The 19,625-nt window shown below is 38.2% G+C and overlaps 1 protein-coding gene across 8 annotated transcripts in view; it reads left to right on the top strand.

Annotated features, from left to right (window-relative positions):
* The window catches only part of PPP2R2A (protein phosphatase 2 regulatory subunit Balpha), an 87,041-nt gene continuing 67,416 nt past the window's right edge, over window positions 1-19,625 (top strand). For 4 of the 8 annotated variants that reach the window (XM_028494202.2, XM_055087334.1, XM_055087336.1 and 1 more), the window contains exons 1-3: window positions 1-310; window positions 907-952; window positions 2,165-2,239. Coding sequence is in view for 4 of the 8 variants with exons in the window: in XM_055087335.1 (XP_054943310.1) it covers window positions 1,728-1,764; window positions 2,165-2,239 (112 nt within the window). In the remaining 4 variants the exon portion in view is untranslated. Of the gene's footprint in view, window positions 311-906; window positions 953-1,697; window positions 1,765-2,164; window positions 2,240-19,625 lie in introns of those variants that run through there. The other 4 variants (XM_007127696.3, XM_055087335.1, XM_055087332.1 and 1 more) reach the window with 4 other exon arrangements.

Below are 19,625 nucleotides of genomic sequence, written 5' to 3' on the forward strand. Positions count from 1 at the left end.
CCGGCGCCATTTTGAAAGTGGAGTCGCCTACCCTGCCGCTGCTGCCGCCGCCGTCGCTGTCGTAGCCGCCGCCGCCGCCGCTGGAGAAAGAGCAAGAGTGGGGAAGACCAAGAGTGAAATCCACCATCCCGCCGGCTGGTTTGCCAGCCCCTCCTTCCTTCTCCCCCGACCCCCGCCCCCTCCCCCCACAGGTGCCATCCGCCGCCATCCGCCCTCTCTACCCCCCCATCCCCAGGTGAGGGGGGTGAGTTCAGAAAGCGGAGCCCCCGAGGAACCCAGCAGGGTCACCATTTGCAGCGCAACATGGCAGGTAAAGGAGAAATCACCCTCTCCACTGACAAGGCACCGCTTCCTTCCTCCTCCCTCCATCACCCCCTAGCGACTGCTTGCGCCTCTCGGAGAGCCACGGGGCACCCCTGGGATTTCAGGGAATTGGTGAAGTGGGCTGGGGTGGGGGTGGGGCGAGTTCTGGAGAGGCGAGTGGTCGCTGTGGTATCTAAATGGCTTTGAACAGGAGGGCTGGAGCCTGGGCATGGGTGGGGGTGGGGTGTATGCCGGCGAGCCGAGGGGTAAGGCGTGGGTGGGGCGGGGTAGGGGCGAGTGCCGATTCGTCCCTGCGCTTGGGAGCCCGGTGGAACCTCCGCCCCCGCCCCCCCCCAAGGGGGCTTTTCTGCGGCTCTTCCTTCCTTTAATTCCTGTGTTTCTCCCTGCTGCAAGCCTTCTTGGGTGTTCCTACAATTAAATATATTTTGCACTGAGAAGGAAGAGTGCTTTATAAGTTAAAATACAATGGGGACATAACGTGTATTTCTTTCCACTGTGGGTACGTATATTTTTGAGACTGTAAGCCTGAATTTTTTTTTTTTGTCTGGAACCATCTCCCTTTCGTTTTTTTTTACCCTTTAGGTCCAAAGAGTGCAAGGCCTCTAATACAGCGAGTTGCGTGAAAAATGTAATTTAAACTTTCCGTTTTGCATGTTAGCTTTTGTGCAGATGTCCTTTTCCCAAAAGGGTTTCATGGAGTTAGTTAAAATAGTTGTGGAGCTCAGAGATATAAATAGCCAAGAGGAGAGAGATTTAGGTAAAAGCTTGGGGCGGAGTGGGGGAGATGCAGAGAGAAAACCAGGTTGGAATATTTAGCAAGGAATGGAGGTGAAGGAAGAGAAAGGTAATTGCTTCGAGGATTATTTTTGTACATTTTGGTGTTGCTGAATATCTTCCTTCATCTAGTAGAATCAGTCCTAGATTTAGATTCAGTTTCTTTCTCCATAGATCCAGGACATTGCCCCCTCCCTGCTTGGCAGTGAAATGGAAACATTCAGGGACTAAACCAGTTTTCCGTGCTTTTATCAATATTTAGATAGATAATTAAACCTGTAAAAAAGTTAACATATTGGATTGACTTAGGGTTTGCTATGCATAAGTTGCTTTTTGGCCTTGTTGAATGATTAAGTGAAATTAAAATTGTTCTGCACAAGATGATGACAAATGAGCGAAATTAATTCTTTGCCAGGTCCTTTGGATTCTGACGGATTAGGTGAAGGGAGGCAAACCAAGCTTCCTTTTGGCAATCTCTTCACCAACATTCAATTCAGTTTCTTTTCCTCTCTGGAGCCAGTGATTTGCTGGTAATGAACTGCAAAGAAATGGGTGGTGAGGTTGTGTTTGCTGTATGTGCGCTGTGGTAATAGGGTTCATATGAATCATCGCTCCTCACCCAGGCAGTAATGTTCCTGAAGTTTTCTCTTCGTTCCGTGTTTTATGGTAGCTTAACCTTATTAACTCTCCTGCAGCCTTTTGTAGCCTTAAAGGAAAACTCTTTAACTTTCGGTATTTACTTTTTTCTGGTAGGTCTTGCTTGAAGTAAGGCTTTTACTGTGTTTGAGGGGAAGGGAAAATGGAAGGGAACTTCTGAACTGATGTACGATGGTAACGATAGTACATGGCCTTTAAATATTTCAGACCTGGAATCTCTCTCTCTCTTTTAATGCAATACCAACTTTTGGGGACTAACCTTTTTCCAAATTAGTGCTGTGGGGTGGTGGTTGTATGTGTGGGCAGTACCAGGCTGTTAGTATCATGCCAACTATGGATGCCATCTCTGTGTTTATGAGAGTAAACATGAGTAGGACTCAATTTTAATTGGTATGTTTTCTTTTTCCAGGAGCTGGAGGAGGGAATGATATTCAGTGGTGTTTTTCTCAGGTGAAAGGAGCAGTAGATGATGATGTAGCAGAAGGTAAGAAAGCAGTTAATAATGCAGAATTTGGATATAGAATCTTTTCAAAATCTCTGTTGCTGAAGGATTTCCTTTCAGCTAAGTCTGTTCTAGTTTAAGAATGTTTTATGTTTGTTGTCCAGGCAGGGAAAGAACAGTTTTAAAAGTCACCTTTCTGGAAGATAATCTTAAATCTTTTATTACTTATGCCGTGTTTTATTATTATTTTTTCCTGAATAAAATAAGGAGCACTAGATGATGATATATATAAAACCATCACAAGAAAAATCTAAGGTCCATGCGGTAAAGGTGTCCTTGCTGTGTAAATTTTCACGTACAAATAAATGGTGATGCATTTTCATGGTTGTACACTGTTTTTAGATAATTTAGTTGAAATAGGTGCCATCAGTATTTAGCTCAGAAGTATTCTTGATAGCATCTTCCATTTTTGAGGGGAGATTTTTAGTTTTTTTGCACTTGCCTACTCTGAGAGTGTGGTGTTGATTGGCATATTCTGTGAAGAAATGCTGGCTCAAATGATGCATTTAATTGTCTTGTAAAGATTAACTTAGGTGGGTAAGAAAATAACAGTGTTATAGGTATATAGCATGTCTTCTGGAGAGCTTATTGTGTATTTTGAAGCTGGATTTGATCAGTGGAAGGGCTTTAGTTTTCCCCCAGATTTGTTTATTGGTGTATTTCAAAATTCTAAAGTTTTGAAACTTTAGGATTTTGCATTCATTTGAGATGGTCTTAGATGGAGGAAGTCTTGAGATGGAGGAGACATTATTTTCTATGAAGTAGTTTTATTATTTCATTGTTCAGAAATATTAAAGTTTGAATTTTAATAGTATTGTGTGTTTGAATTACAGCAGGAATTTTCTAATACTCAGATAAATTAAAATATGTACTTTTAATTTTCAAAAATTTGTCTAGTGAAATTTATAAATTAGCTGTCTCTAGATTGTGTTGTCCTCATAATAAGATCCTATTTCTGACCTAGTGTCAGTGTACTGTTTTGAGGGTTTTTCCAGGTGATTGTTGGATGATGGCCTTGTGTTGAGCCAGTTGAATGCTTGGATTTGCTTGTGTCAATGTTACTCATTTTTGTTTTTTTTGTTTTTTAATTTTTAAATTTATTTATATTTTTAAATTTTTGGCTGCGTTGGGTCTTGGTTGCTGCACCCAGGTTTTCTGTAGTTGTGGCGAGCGGGGGCTACTACTTGTTGCGGTGCGTGGGCTTCTCATTGCGGTGCCTTCTCAGGTTGCGGAGCACGGGCTCTAGGCATGCGGGCTTCAGTAGTTGTGGCTCGCGGGCTCTAGAGCGCAGGCTCAGTAGTTGTGGCACACAGGCTTAGTTGCACCGCAGCATGTGGGGTCTTGCCAGACCAGGGCTCGAACCCGTGTCTCCTGCAGTGGCAGGCGGATTCTTCACCACTGTGCCACCAGGGAAGTCCTCAATGTCATTCTTAATTAAGTACCTGATCAGTCTGCTGAGTTGTGTGGGGAGCCAACTGGCATACATTGTACTTCTGATAGAGAGCACTCTCACATTTCTTTCTATTGAATCCTCATCTGTTTTTCAGGTGAGAAACCGGAAGCTTAAAGAAGTTAAGAGACTCACTGATGTTCATACAAATAGTGTAAATCAGGGTCTTCTGATGAAGCCTGTGGTGTTTGGCTTGTTCAGAGAAATAAATCCTAAGTTCAAGGGAGGAGTCATGTGTTACTCATTTTGTAATTCCATTACCTGTTGAACAGTAGGCACTCATATATTGGATCATTAGTTCTGTGCTGTTGTGTAATACTCGCCAAGTTATGAAAGTGCTGTATACTTGAAAAACATTCCTTTGTTGATGTCCATTTATTCCCTTTATCAAAGATCTTCTAGGGGCCTCCTAAATGCTGAGCACCAGGGCTCCAAGGTGTCTAGAATACAAACCCTGCGTGTAGTTCACTGTTAAACAGGCAAAGACCACATGCATTTTATTTAATCACAAGAAATTGATGATTCCAAACTTAACTGAACCAAATGATAGTTTGTGACATGTATGATGGATCAGTGGTAGTTTTCTTCTGCTAATACTTAGTAACCGCATTTTGCTACTGATTCATTAAATAATTTTCATCTGTGGTTGTTAAATATTTTAACATACAGTGCATTCCTAGTATGCTGAAGCTTGGTATGTATATTTTAATAAAAACATGATTTATTCTAGTACCCATGTCTATACAAATGCAATAAGTATAAAAAGCACCCAATTTTCAAATTATGCAGCTTTAATTTGTGTTTTTTGCATACTGTAGTTTGCATATCATAGTCTATTATGTTTATTTTACTAAGAGAAGGTTTACTTTCTGCAATAAAGTAAGATGAATACATTTCCGCCTTGGTTTAGATTATAGTCTCTAAATGGGTTACATCTGGCTCAACCTTTAGTTTAGCTTGCCTGTTTTCTGTTAACAGTATATCCTAAGTTCTTTTCCATCAAAGGCACCAAATTGTCTTTCCCCTCCTACATGTATTCAGCTGTCATGGCATACTCTTTTTACTTCTGTAATGCTTTAATTTTCTTTCCATACCCACTTTTACCTTGGTTAAGGTTCTCAGTATCTCTCATCAGGATTGCTCTAACTTCCTAAATGATTCCCTGCTTCTTGTCATGTTTTGCTTCTCAGTTAATCTTAAATGCCGTCCCAGTTTTATTTTCCTCAGAAATCTTTAGTGGTTGGTCACTGTATCCACAGGCTTATGAATTACATTCAGATATTTTAGTCTAGAATGTGAGACTTCTCACTGGTATGGCCCGTACTTCTCTCAGTTTATTTGCTAGTGTGGTTTACGATCCAACTAAATGGATACTGTTCTTCAAATAAGTCCTGTACACTCTTACTTTGGGGACTTCGTGTGTTTTTTGTTTTTTGTTTTTTTTTGCTGTTCCTACCTTGGAATGCCTGATACTCCTGCCACAGTTCTCTTATCAGAATCATATTTATCCTTCAGGTCATGCCTGTAACCCTTTTGCTCATCTCCCTTTTTTGGAAGTATTTTAAGAATCTTCCTTCGTAGCACTTTGTATTTATAATATTAGTACCCCAAACCTCTACTGTTGTACTGTGAGTTGTATATGGGACATTCTATATATAAACTGCTATGCTTAGAAGAAAGCCTGGAACACAGTAGGTGTGCAGTATTTATTGAATGGACGAAGAAAATTTACTATAATGAGGTTATGAAGGGGGACAAGTATGGGTGAAAGGTAGCATGACTGAGACATACTTTTGGCAATCATGAATTTATTTACTTGGCAGCTTTGTAAGTGGACTGGTGGTATATAGCCGTGTAGTAGAAAGAAGCGAGGAGGCCTTGGGTTTCTATCCTAGTGACAGACTAGTATACGTCACTTTGGGTAAGTACTCCTCTGAGTTCCAGTATGCTTAGCCTTAAGAAAACAACTGGATTAGGTGATTTCGGTTGTTCTTGTACTCTTAATCTTGTTAACTCTCAAAGATGTTTTAGAAAAGAGACAGCCCCACATTATTATTACTGGTAAGTTAAATTGTTTGAGATGTTAGACTCTCTGGGGGCCTTAATTTAAAAATAAGACCGTGGACCTAGTTACTCAAGGCTCAGAATTTTTCCTTAAATAACATTACAGAACTAAGACAGAATTTTGACATTTAATCAGATACTCTCATTGTCTTTTGGCCCATGTAAGCCCTTCAGGACAGTTACAGCCTGTGTTGGGGGTCCTTATTCTATGCACACGGCTCTTCAGGCACATTAAGTAGTTTACCTTTGGTGTAGCTAATTGTTTGGGAGAAGGATGAGGCACTAAAATCATGCTCATGTAGTTTTTATTTTAACCTTCACAGTAACAGTTATAACATTTTATCATATCCTATACTTTTAGTTTTTCCTTTATTGATAGCTATTCTCCCATGAGAAGGTAGGTCAGAGCACAAAGTCCATGGTTTGAATCCTGCCCAGTCACCTACTAGCTGTGTGATCTTGGGCAAGTTAACTCAACCCCTTTGTGCCTGTTTTCCCCGTCTGTAAAATGAGGATGACAGTAAAACTTGTCTTAGGATGGTTTTTTTGTTTGTTTGTTTGTTTTTCGGTACGCGGGCCTCTCACTGCTGTGGCCTCTCCCGTTGCGGAGCACAGGCTCCGGACGCGCAGGCTCAGCGGCCATGGCTCACGGGCCCAGCCGCTCCGCGGCACGTGGGATCCTCCCGGACCGGGGCACGAACCCGCGTCCCCTGCATCGGCAGGCGGACTCTCAACCACTGCGCCACCAGGGAAGCCCTAGGATGTTGTGTTGATGATTAAATGAGTTAATATTCCTAAAACAGAAACCCAGCACATAATAAGGGTTTAGCTATTGTTATTACTTGAGTATTTATGAATAAGGGAGAGTAGGAGAATGAGGAAACTGGGCAATTGTCTTTAAAGGTTACTAAAAACTTCTCATCAGCCAGTGAGGAAAATGATATGTGTTATACGTATTCTTTGATTCCACAGATATAAAGTTCAAAAACATTTAGAATTAAACCATAGATTTAGAGACACATATGAAGCTGGTAAAACTCTATAAAGAATAGCTACAAAGTAATTACCTGTAAAAGCCAGGATAGTGGTTATCTTTAAGCAGTGATAGGCAGTTGTGATTGCCAGGGGTTCTGGGAAGGCTCATGGGATGGCACATTGACCTGGATGGTGCTTGTACAGGTGTTTGTAATAACTGATTAACCTGAAGATTGTTGTTTTGATTTTCTATATTTGTTAGACTTCACAATGAAAAAGGTTTTTAAAAAATCCCATACTGTACCAAAGGGTTTAGAATGAAGAATGGCAGTCCCTTCCACACTCACTCCCTAGTCCTCCTCAGCTCTTCTCCTAAAGGCAGTTATGTGAACCCTTCTTCTAGCTGTATTCCCTTGGGCTTAACTACATTTTTTGTGAATAAAATGATATTTCTATTTCTTTCAGTTTTAGACATTTTCAATTGACTTCCTTCCATGGTAGATGAAGATTAAGCTGTTGACGTTTTTGTCCCTTTGCCCCAGCGTTACATCACATGTTGTGGTTAAATTAGAAGTCATTGCTTACATTGTTATACGAGGATGCAGATGTTCCCTACTGAGCCGGTACTACACTGTAGTGTTGCTCATTTCTTGTGCATCCCTTCATTTTCCCTGAAGCTAATAATTGCCTGTTTTTTTTTTTTTTAATTGCCTGTTTTTTAATTTGCCTAGTTCTTTTCGAATTTTTTAAAAAACTTCATTATGGAGATTTTGAACATTACAGGAAGAAGATGGAATAGTATAATGAACTCCCATCACCCAACATCAACATGTGGCCAGTGCTGTCCCATTTATAACTTGCATGACTTGACTCCTTCCCAGTTCTTTGTTATTTACTAATAGAGATATTATTGGTTTTATTTTTAAAATCTAGATTCAAAAAACTAGAAAACCACATTCATCATTTTAATGTGAAACAGTAAGGAATTTTTCCTCATGATTTTTTGCAGTAGCAATTCTGATAATTTGTTAATTTGTTCAAATTTTACTTGTGAAAATAAAATTATTAAAAATTCAAATACACGTGGATAATCTGAAATGTGTAATTTTGGGTGAAAGGTAAGGAAAAATTAACCAATATGGTTATTTTAATGCAAATTTTCACTATTTAATATTAAGTATTAAATAATAAATTTTTATTATTTTCATTAATTAATGTAAGTATAATTTTCCTCATCTCCATATTTGACATTCTTAAACTTTCTTTCGTAGGATATTATTTTAGGGTATGATTTTATTACATGAAGTCAGTGAAACTTGGCTCCAAATGTATTGCATCTTTTCAACACTGCTTCCTGTTTATTTTTGGACTTAGACTTGTGGGTGGACTGGTTCTTGGGAAAAAAAACTTTCATTGGGAGAGTCTAAATACTCCCCGAATAAGGACATAAATAAAATTTGAGAAGCAAATAATCTTTGGGGTATCACACAAAATTTGAGGGTTTTAAATCCATTCAGTATGTTTTATGCTACAATATAAATAGATTTTAAGATCATTTGTGTTCTGTGTTTCGTAGAGTAGTATGCATGTTAGATTTAGGCACTAGGGTCAATTAGTAGAAGAAAATAGTAGAACCCCATTTTTTGCAAATTTCAGAATATTGGCACATCAGCTGTATTCCAAACCGTAATGACTCGTGGCAAACGTATTAGTTAACATTCTTACCTTGTTTCACATGTCACACTTCTTTCTCTCAGCGCTAGCATTACTGCTGACAGAAGTCTGGTACTAATGCAGTACCATCACTTAAAGTAGTGTAACTTCGCCCATTAAATAACATGAATGATCATATTTATCTAGTATTAGGCAGTATCCTTGTTTTCTTTTAAGATGCTAAAAATTTTTTCTTACCCCTTTATTGGTAAAAAAAAAAAAAATTACAAGAGATAATGGCATTTTGTCTCAGGTTACTAAAATAAACCAAAAATTACACTTAGGTATTTTTTAGTACTCTCTTTTAGTGAACTGTATTTTAAAATTTTTGAAAATTGTGGAATAAGCAGAATGATGAGAGACTGAAGCAAAGAATTAATTTTATTAAATCAGTAAAAAGATTACCATATATTACGTATTTATACATCTATATTTGCCTAGTTGAGTTGCAGGAAGAAAGGTAAACTTTATTTTAAGCTTCTTATTGCTGTTAAATAGGAAGAGGGTTGGAGATAGATGTTTTAGCTAATATTCTCAATTACAATCTCTTTTCCCTTCTTTTAGGTGATAATGGAAATTAAAATTGAGTAATCAAAGGTCTGCAAGTTGCTTCCTTAGTAGAAGGAAAGAGAAGTAAAGTCTGGTAATATATAAATTAGATTTCTCAATTATGTGCCAGGTACTGTTTTAGGTGCTTTATCGATATTAATTTATTAATCTTTGAAATAAATAGATGCTGTTGTTTTTCCATAGAGACAGGAAACTTGGCTAGGAAGGCTAGTTTACTAACTGTATTCTTGAGCAGGTGGTAGAGCTGGGATTCTTACCTCAAACCTTTACATTTCCCTAATGTAATTTTATTTATTTAAAAACTTGAGCTACTTCTTTTAGTTTAGGTGCAGGTGTTTGAGGTTGTTGGAATGTGACTTGTTTAGAGTTTATTTGTAATGCCAAGTAGATTATTGTTGTTTTGAAGTAATTAAATCCAACTTGGAGATTTACTGAATCTTCTGCTAATGGAATTCTTAAGCTAGGACATTCGATAAGGGATTTTTGAACCTTCTGAAGTTGTATGTAAGGTTGTAATGTGTGTGCTTGTACACAGGTGCATTTTTCTGGTCACGGGGGTCTGTAACCACTGTCAAAACAGCGATCATTTATTCCATTTTGACGTGTGGTCTGGCAACCCCTCAACTGTATCAGAAGGTCTCTGAAGTAGAAACTGTTTTCATAATAATAGTAAGATAATATTTGCCTTTTTCACTGTGTTGACATTTGCACCAATGGTACAAAAGCAAGGGTTGGTAAATCTGCTGGCATCTTAGCGTGTATCAAGGCCTTGGCACCAATGGTACCAGTAGTCATGGTAATCTTCATTGCCATGTACCAACAGTTTTAAAATGCCAGTTTTACGTAATGTCTTTGATGAAACAGTAAAAATTAATTTTGTCGAGTCTCTGCTATTGGAAGTCTTGACTCTTGAGTACATGTGTGTTGAACATTCTGTGTGACAGAATGGAAAGTACACTTAAAGCATTCTGTTATAGACCAGACAGAGTACAGTGGTTGAAGGAAAAGTATGGGTGCAATTATTTGTTTCAAGCTGAAGTAGTTGCTCTTTTCATGGAACATTATTTTTACTAGAAAGAGCTACTGACAAACTACTCAGACTTGTATATTTGGCAGACATTTTCTCAAATGAACGCTGAATCTGTTATCTCAATGGACAGTATTTGTTGCCCATGGTAAAATCTGAGCTTTCAAGCAAAACTCAGAGTTTTGGAAAACGTGTATCTCCTGAGGGTGATAACTTCTGAGTACTTACAGATATTTCAGATGAGATCAGTAGTAATATTAATGATTGTGATTTTTAATACTGTGTAATGAAATGTGTCAACATTTGGAAAATCTGCATAACTGAATGGGCCAATACTTGTGATGTTAAAAAGTTATGCATAAGTAAAAGTGCAAGATAGAGCATTGGATTCTAATATAGCAGACAACTGATATGGTTTCAGACTCCACAAACCTTTAACTATCATGTGTTGACTTTTGCTGTAGTATCAAAGAGATATCCGTAACTACCTGAAAAGCCTATTAAACTATTCCTCCCAGGACTTCCCTGGTGGTCCAGTGGTAAAGAATCTGCCTTACAATGCAGGGGACACAGGTTGATCCCTGGTCTGGGAACTAAGATCCCACATGCCTCGGGGCAACTAAGCCCTTGCGCCAGAACTACTGAGCTAGTGAGCCTCAACTAACTAGAGCCTGTGTGCTGCAAACTACAGAGCCCACGCACCCTGGTGCCTGTGCGCCACAACTAGAGAAGAGAAAACCCGCACGCCACAACTATAGAGAAGGCCGTGTGCTGCAACGGAAGATCCCGCGTGCTGCAGCTAAGCCCCGACACAGCCAAAAATAAATAAAATTAAATAAATAATAAATAAAGCTTAAAAAAAAAAAAAAGCCAACATCTATTTTTTTAAAAAAAGGAAACTATTCCTCCCTTCCCAGCTACATACCTGAGTAAGACTGGATTTCTTCATATATTTAACCTACACAACATAGTGTAGTATGTTGAATGCAGAAGCAGTTAAGAATCTCAGTATCTTCTGTTAAGTCAGACATTAAAAAGATTTGCAGCAATGTAAAGCAATGCCATTCTTCTCACTAATTTTTTTTTGGGGGGGCAATAGTCTCTTTCTTTTTATAACTTTTTTGTTAATGTGTAGGGCTGCTTATTACATTCTCATCTTTTGGCTGCGTTGGGTCTTCGTTGCTGCACGTGGGCTTTTCTCTAGTTGCGGCAGGTGGGGGCTACTCTTCGTTGTGGTGCATGGGCTTCTCACTGCAGTAGCTTCTCTTGTTGCGGAGCACGGGCTCTAGGCATGCGGGCTTCAGTAGTTGCGGCACGCGAGCTCTAGGGCGCCCAGGCTTCAGTAGTTGTGGTGCACAGGCTTAGTTGCTCTGGGGCATGTGGGATCCTCCCGAACCAGGGATCAAACCTGTGTCCCCTGCATTGGCAGGCGGCTTCTCAACCACTGTGCCACCAGGGAAGTCCCTGCTTATTACATTTTAAAATAAGTAAGTAGGGCTTCCCTGGTGGCGCAGTGGTTGCGCGTCCACCTGCCGATGCAGGGGAGCTGGGTTCGCGCCCCGGTCTGGGAGGATCCCACGTGCCGCGGAGCGGCTGGCCCCGTGGGCCATGGCCGCCGGGCTTGCGCGTCCGGAGCCTGTGCTCCGCAACGGGAGAGGCCACAGCAGAGGGAGGCCCGCATACCACAAAAAAAATAAAAATAAAAAATAAAAAAATAAAATAAAATAAGTAAGTATTTGAAAATTTAAAATATCTTTGGGGTCTTCAGATTTTAATAGTATAAGGAAATCCTGCCATCCAGAAATACCTCACAACTGTGGGCTTAGTCTGTTAATTTCATTGTTCTATTGCTTTAAAAGAATCTCATGAACTATAAGTGATCAGAAAGCATCATAAAGTGCTGCTTTTGTGCATGTGTATTTAAAGCTTTCCTATGACTTCAGATTGTTTCAGCCTACTTACTCCCTTGCTGTTCTTTAGGTACCAAATTAAATCTGCCTTCAGTTTTTTAGGGCTATCTCTGCGGAGGTCCTGCTGTCATTAATACTTAATGTAGGATTACTAAATTCCTTAAAGCCTAGTCTAGTGCCATTTCTGGGTTGGCTGCCTGGTCATTAGAAATGAGTTGGTGCCCTTGACATTGCGTTTTATTTTGAACCCGACATGTAGTGGTTTGATGTGTTATTTTTTTCTTGTAAGAAAGGCACAGAATTGGCATGGTAACTCTTTTCAACTCTTAACCACTAAAGGGAGGAAAGGAGAAGGAACAGTGTTTTTCTTTAAATTCTACTTTAAAATGCAGCATAACTCTATATTTAAATAGTTGCTGAGTTTCCCATTCGAAGAATGCAGTATCAACTATTTATTGCTTAGTATTTTCAGGGGTTTTTTGTGGCTACTTTTCTACCCTTTTAAAAAAATTGTCAAAGTATGTACGACTTTAAAAACTAGCTTTGGGCCTCCCTGGTGGCGCAGTGGTTGAGAGTCCGCCTGCCGATGCAGGGGACACGGGTTCGTGCCCCGGTCCGGGAAGATCCCACATGCCGCGGAGCGACTGGGCCCGTGAGCCATGGCCGCTGAGCCTGCCCGTCCGGAGCCTGTGCCCCGCAACGGGAAAGGCCACAACAGTGAGAGGCCCGCGTACCGCAAAAAAAAAAAAAAAAAAAAAAAAAAAAAAAAAAAAAACTAGCTTCACCAATTTTCCATCCATGTTTAAACATTTTAAAATAAACATTAAGTTTATTTTAAAAACAGCTAATTTTTCATTAATATGGACATTTTTAGTTAATGTTAGCTGTAGCTGATTAAATTGTCATCTAGGGCTTCCCTGGTGGCGCAGTGGTTGAGAGTCCGCCTGCCGATTCAAGGGACGCAGGTTTGTGCCCCGGTCCGGGAAGATCCCACATGCCGCAGAGCGGCTGGGCCCGTGAGCCATGGCTGCTGAGCCTGTGCGTCCGGAGTCTGTGCTCCGCAAAGGGAGAGGCCACAACAGTGAGAGGCCCGCATACTACAAAAAAAATAAAATAAAATAAAATGTCATCTAGATCTTTGCCTGTGGCATATGTGGAATTCCTGGCAATTCATTATTGAATGCTTCTGTGTGCCACTATACCAAGGGTCAGGCTCTTGTAATTTTAGTTCTATAGTTTGACTTTCTCTCTGAATGTTCAGATATCAACTGGAATTTTCTGAAGTCCTTGAATGATCTCTTTTATCCAGTTCAAGGGGGTTCATGGACCAATGATCCTGTTTAAGAACCTCTGCTTTAATCTAAAAATTTGTCTATGATTATATGCCTATATGGTTAAGTTGGAGGAGTCGAGGATATTTTATATGGTAACGATAGTTTTTAGACTATTAAAAGGGTATTCTTTCTTAGGAATCTTCTTAGTACTTACTCTTACTGATATAATATTAGAGGGATGAATCTTCTAAGATACTGGACCTGACAGCTTTAGTGTAGTCCCATCTTGATTTTTTTTTTTTTTAATTAAAAAACTGCTGTCTCTTTAACCATGGGTAAAAATATTACAGGAGTATATTGGATTTTTATCTAACTGCTTGTTTATACTTCATTCAGAAGGAATCTAAATTCTTCTTCAGTAGTCTGTAGTAAGAGAGAAACCGAAGTAGGTAAAAGGGATTGGTGGGAACATTTTTTAAATTATTTGAAAATCTGGAACAATGTTACTTTTTAGAACTTGGCATTGTAGTTTCAGGTCTGCTGCCTATGCAAGTGGAAACAACCTTTTTGGTGTTTCCCCATGTCTTTTTTTTTCTTTCCCAGTTTACCACAAGGTGAGAGTCTTGTGGGCCTGGAGTAGGTGTGTTTTTAAGATAGCATAAGAGGAATCTTTAATATTTTCTGTTGGCTAATAGATTGGGAAGGCTGTATTTCAAGAAAACAAGCTGTTGTAGGCAATCAGTAACTCTTGTCAGATTCCTTATGTAGGGATGCAACGTTAAAAATGGTTATAAGAGTCGGTAGTGGGGAAGGGATTGCTCCTAGTCTTCTTTTTTCCCCTTGACAAGGAGAATTATTTTTTTCTAGCAGCAGAACCACATCTTTAAGTGAAGTACTTTTTAGCTCCCTAATGTTTTTATGTATTTTTCATTGTTAAAAAACACAAAAACATAAAGTTTACCATCTTGACCGTTTTTAAGTGTACAGTTCAGTAGTGCTAACTGTATTCACATTATTGTGAAACAGGTCACCAGAACGTCATCTTGAAAAACTGATACTGGACCCATTAAACAACAACTCCCCATTCTCTCCTCTGCCCTGGTATCCACCACTGTGCCTTCTGTTTCTGTGAATTTGACTACTTCAAATACCTCATACATGTGGAATCATACAGTATTTGTCTTTTTGTGACTGGCTTATTTCATATCCTCAAGGTTCATCCATGTTGTAGCATGTGACAGGATTTCCTTCCTTTTTAAGGTTGATTTCATTTTATGTATATACCACATTTTGTTTTTCCTTTCATCTTTTGACAGACACTTAGTTTGTTTCCACCTCTTAGCTATTGTGTACTTGCAGCCTTTTTATATATAGCTGGGGTTCTGTGGGGAGGAACATCCTATAAGTACTTTCTGTAAGTGATTGGAGGTGGACAGGAAGAACCCTAAGCAGAACATGAAAGTATCAGATTAGAGGATATTAAAGAATACAGATCGGTACTGCTGTGATACAAATCTGTTATCCCAGATTAACAGTTTGAGGACAAGAACTGGGTTACTTTATTTTGTAGGCTATTTCAGGATAAGATTAGGCAAAATTTAAATTTTTGACCAAAGTTTCACCTCATTTGCAGTTTCTGGTTAAAAATAGAAAATCCCATAGATTTTGTAAGTCACATTTCATTACTGTAAAACTAACAGTAAAGACAGTCAGTACGTTGTTTTGTGTGTACTTTAATTAGGCAAAGTCTTCACCATAATAGGAAAATTTGATAACTGCATTGTATTTCTTTATAATGAAATTGTAGATAAGGAATGACCAAGGTTGCGTTTCTTAACAATAGCCTTTGAGGTAGACATTATTGTCATTTTGTACACAAGGGCACTGAAGCTCCAAGAAGTTGAGCAATGTTAATCTAAGATTATGAGTTAGTAAAACCGTTCTGTTTACTTTTTAGGCTCCCACGTTGCTTCTATGTGGTTCAGCTTTAAAAAAATACTATTTGATTAAATCTAAATCTCGGGTTCTCATAGGGAATGGTGCTAAGGTGAGACTTGAGGTATTCATCTACAAGTCAACAAGTACTTGTTGAGTGCCCAGTATTTTGGAGAATGTGAGAGAAATAGAAGACATGAGTCCATCACTTTAGGTATATTAAGGAAGGTCAGTTTTATTACAATAAGCATTCTCCATAACACGTTGTAGCCTTTGGTATTAACCAGTTCATGTCACCAGGAGATCCTTGACTAATTGTATGTAAAACTTTTATAGGTAATGCTAGGATATGAGTAGTAAATCATTTCCCCTTTGCCAGTTGACTTGACTTTGATATTGAGATGGTGTTGTAGTACACATACTTGGTTGTTCAAAGAATCACATATATCTCAAGTCTTTTTTTTTTTTAATGAGATGTCTATATTTATGCTTTAGAGAAACTAGTAGTATATAACATTAAGTAGTAGTGTTAATTCTGAGGTCTCATAACATGATCATTTTCCACATTTTTGAAAGAGTTAACTGCAAATAAGCTGCTATCAGTTGGAGGGCCTTTATTCTGTGAAAGTAGATGACAGTTGTCATGGGTGTAGGTTGAAGGCATATGGAGGTGTTTGTATATGTTATTTATAGCTACGATGGTAAGAAAATCCAATACCAACTAGAAAGAAAACCCCACTATAACTTTGAAGTGTTGTATTTTATTTATGTAACTGATGCCTGAGGCCTCATGGAAATAAAGTGAGAGCTAATTGAAGTTATTTGGAAGTTCCTTTACTGTTAGAATTATAGTCCTTTGAGTCGGAAATGCTCAGTTCTACTCTGGGAGCATTCTGTTATTAACACATACTCGTTAAGCATGTCTCACGTCTTTTTAAGACATAAATATGTCTTTCAGTGTTTTCAGATGGTCATGAGTTGAATTTACTAATGAATATAACTGGAGGTTTCTCCAGGCAAATGTTCGTGGTAGTTTACAAGCCCTTTTGTCCCTTTCCTTTGTATCCTGTGTTTCAAAACCTTCATTTGAAATTTGGCAGTTCCTTAAAAAGTTAAACACTGATTTGCTGTGTAACCCAGCAATTCTACTCCTAGGTATATATCTAAGAGAATTGAAAACCTGTGTCCACAAAAACTTGAACACTAATGTTTATAGCAACATTATTCGTAATAGCCCCAAAGTAGAAACAAACCAAATGTCTGTCACCTGGTGATGCATAAAGAAAAGGTGATGTAGCCATACGGTAGAATATTACACAGCCACAGAAAGGAATGAAATACTGATACATGCTGCAACGTGGATGAACTTTGAAAACATGCTAAGTGAAGAAGCCAGTCACAGAATCCACATACTACATGATTCCATATATATGAAATGTCCAGAATAGGCAAATATATTGAGACAGAAAGTAAATTAGTGGTTGCTAGGGCTCGTGAAGGGTGGGAGTAAGGGGAGTGGCTGCCAACAGGTACAGCGTTTCTCTAAGGGGTGATGAAAATGTTCTGGAACTAGATAGGGGTGATGGTCACAAAATTCTGTGAACAGTAAAAACTGCTGACTTGTACACTGAATTTGAAAAAATAATAATAGTAAATAAACTAAAAAATAAACAGGAGAGACAAGGTAGGATTCTGTTTCTTAAAAAAATTTCTAGAGCCAATTAAAAACTCCCATTTACAAAAGAAAAAACTTTCATTTTGTAGTACTTCTCATATACAGACCACGTCTACATCTGACTTTCTCCACTGTAGTAAGCAAATCTAGTTTGCATATCTTTTTTACAAACCAAACGTAAGGCAATTATTTTTGTATTTTACTAACCAGAATTTAATATAAACACACACACACAGACATATACAATGGTAAAGCCAAACAGTGTAAGAGGTATACATAGAAAGCATGTCTCCCTCTTGCCCCATTCTCCCAGGTTCTGTGTCCCCAGAGATACTGGCACAAATTTCTTATATGTTATTCCAGAAGTATTTCATATTTGCATGTTTTTAACTTAATGGAGCATGTTCATCATTTTAGATTTAAAAGTAGGAAAATATATTCCAGAAATCCATGATAGGAAAGGTCTGTAGGCCCCTTTAGCTACCAATTTCTTTTAACTGGTCTGTGATTTCTATATCTTCAGCCTGAAGAGTTGCTGAGAAGGTTGTATATGTTTAGGATGTACATCTAGGTGTGCAATTAGTGTGCAGTAAAGCTAAGTAAAATTTATAATTATTAATGTCTAAGATATCAAAGTCTTTAAAAATAACAGTTTGGGTTCATTGATACCTGGGGTCTGTGTCTTACCCCTTATTAAATTAGATCTTGAGCTTTCTGGAATTGAATCTTACTGTTCCTGGTAGAGTCTGAAGTGACCTGGTCTTTTTGGTGATTATTTAATTAAGATTATAGTAGATGTTATAGAGTAGGCTAGATCCCAAGGACCTAATTTTTTTTTCTACTGTGTCTTTCTGACTGTTCAATAAATACATAGGTCCTTTTGTTCACATATCCACCATCTCTAATTCTCAGATGAATTTCTTGGGAATTTGGTTAACATTGTTTCAAATGCTAAAATGTCCTGATTTGTATACTGCTCAGTTGATGAGAATACAGCTTTATCAGATTCTTGCTATGTGGTAATTTGCTAATGTTACAAATTTTTATTCTTTAAGGAAAAATAACTTTCTGAATATAAACATAAAGTGTTGATATATTTTAAAAAATAAGTGCTCACAAAACTTAGCTGATTGCCTATTAGTGCAAGCACTTTGCATGCATTATCTCATTTAATCTCTGAGGATAGGTATCACCACTTTCATTTTATAGATGAGAAAATCAAGGATTAGTAAAGTAAATTGACCAAGGTCACACAATTGGTAAGTGGGGGAGCCAGGGGATGAACCTTGGTTTCTTCTGACTTCAAAACCATCATAAGTAAGTGAAAAAAATAAAACCACGTATCATCTCACCATTTTTAAATAACATCTATTAACATTTTGGCATAGATCTTTCCAGTGTACAGTCCTTTTTCTGCTGTGAATGTATATTTTCAAAGCTGGCATTACACGTATAGTTTTGTATTATGCCTTCTTCCCAGTTAACATTTAAGAAGATAAATGGCTGTATGTTATTTAATTGGATGTCTCGTATATTTAATTTGGACATTTTATTTGTTTATGATTTTTGCTATTATAAATTATGATGAACATCCTTGTGAGAATTTTATCATTACTTTAGGGTATATTTCTAGCAGTAGAACATGATAGTCAAAAGGTGTGATCTTTTTTTTAAGGCTAATGGTATGTATTACCAAATTGCCATAGAAAGGTGGTGTTGGGTTTCCCTTCTTCCACCAATAAATGGGAGTGCCCATTTCCTGACCTGTTGACAATGTCTGGCACAATACTACCATTCAGAAAAATCTTTTCCACTTATTTGTTTGCACGTGTTTAAGTGTGTAGATTATGTCCCTGTCCTTTGTCTGTTCTTTGGGGGTGCTTGTCTTTCTTATTCATGTGTATTAGCACCACCTGCCCCCCCATCATATTATACCTGAGGGAGGTTGTATGGAAGCACAAAGAAGAAATAATTTGGGTCAAGAGCAGATGGGGAAAACTTTCTAAAAGAAGTGATTTTTTTTTGTTTGTTTTTGACAGGCAAAGGAAGGCCAAAGGGTAAGGAAACAAACATTTGAGAACTACTCTGTGTTTTCTTATCTGTAAATGGGGGTAATTAATAGACTTGCCTTGTTATTCAGAGGATTAAATGTATGTGCGTGCTTAGTTTTGACACATAATAAGTGCTCAGAAAATTTAGTAGGTGCGGTTATTTAGTTACGTAATGCTAGCAGATTAACAATTAACAGAAGAATAAAAGCCTATATGAGCCCGTAAATTTTAAAAAATCTAGTTGGTTTTGAGATTTGGGGCAGGTTACACACACTTTCAATAAGTGTATGTTGCATTAATGAATACAACAGTAGTTTGGTTGGGTTAAGAATTTGGGCAATCCAAAGACAGAAGTGGGAAGATTAATTTCATCAGGATTGGGGTCAGGCTGGGGTTTGGCACTTTGCCTATTCATTTGACTAATTTAAAATTAATGTGTGGCAAAGTAAGCTCAAAATGGATTGAAGACCTAAATGTAAGACCAGACACTATAAAACTCTTAGAGGAAAACATAGGCAGAACACTCTTATGACATACATCACAGCAAGATCCTTTTTGACCCACCTCCTAGAGAAATGGAAATACAAACAAAAATAAACAAATGGGACCTAATGAAACTTAAAAGCTTTTGCACAGCCAAGGAAACCATAAACAAGATGAAAAGACAACCCTCAGAATGGGAGAAAATATTTGCAAACGAAGCAACTGACAAAGGATTAATCTC

Source organism: Physeter macrocephalus, chromosome 9 (assembly GCF_002837175.3).
Source record: "Physeter macrocephalus isolate SW-GA chromosome 9, ASM283717v5, whole genome shotgun sequence".
NCBI lineage: Eukaryota > Metazoa > Chordata > Mammalia > Artiodactyla > Physeteridae > Physeter > Physeter macrocephalus.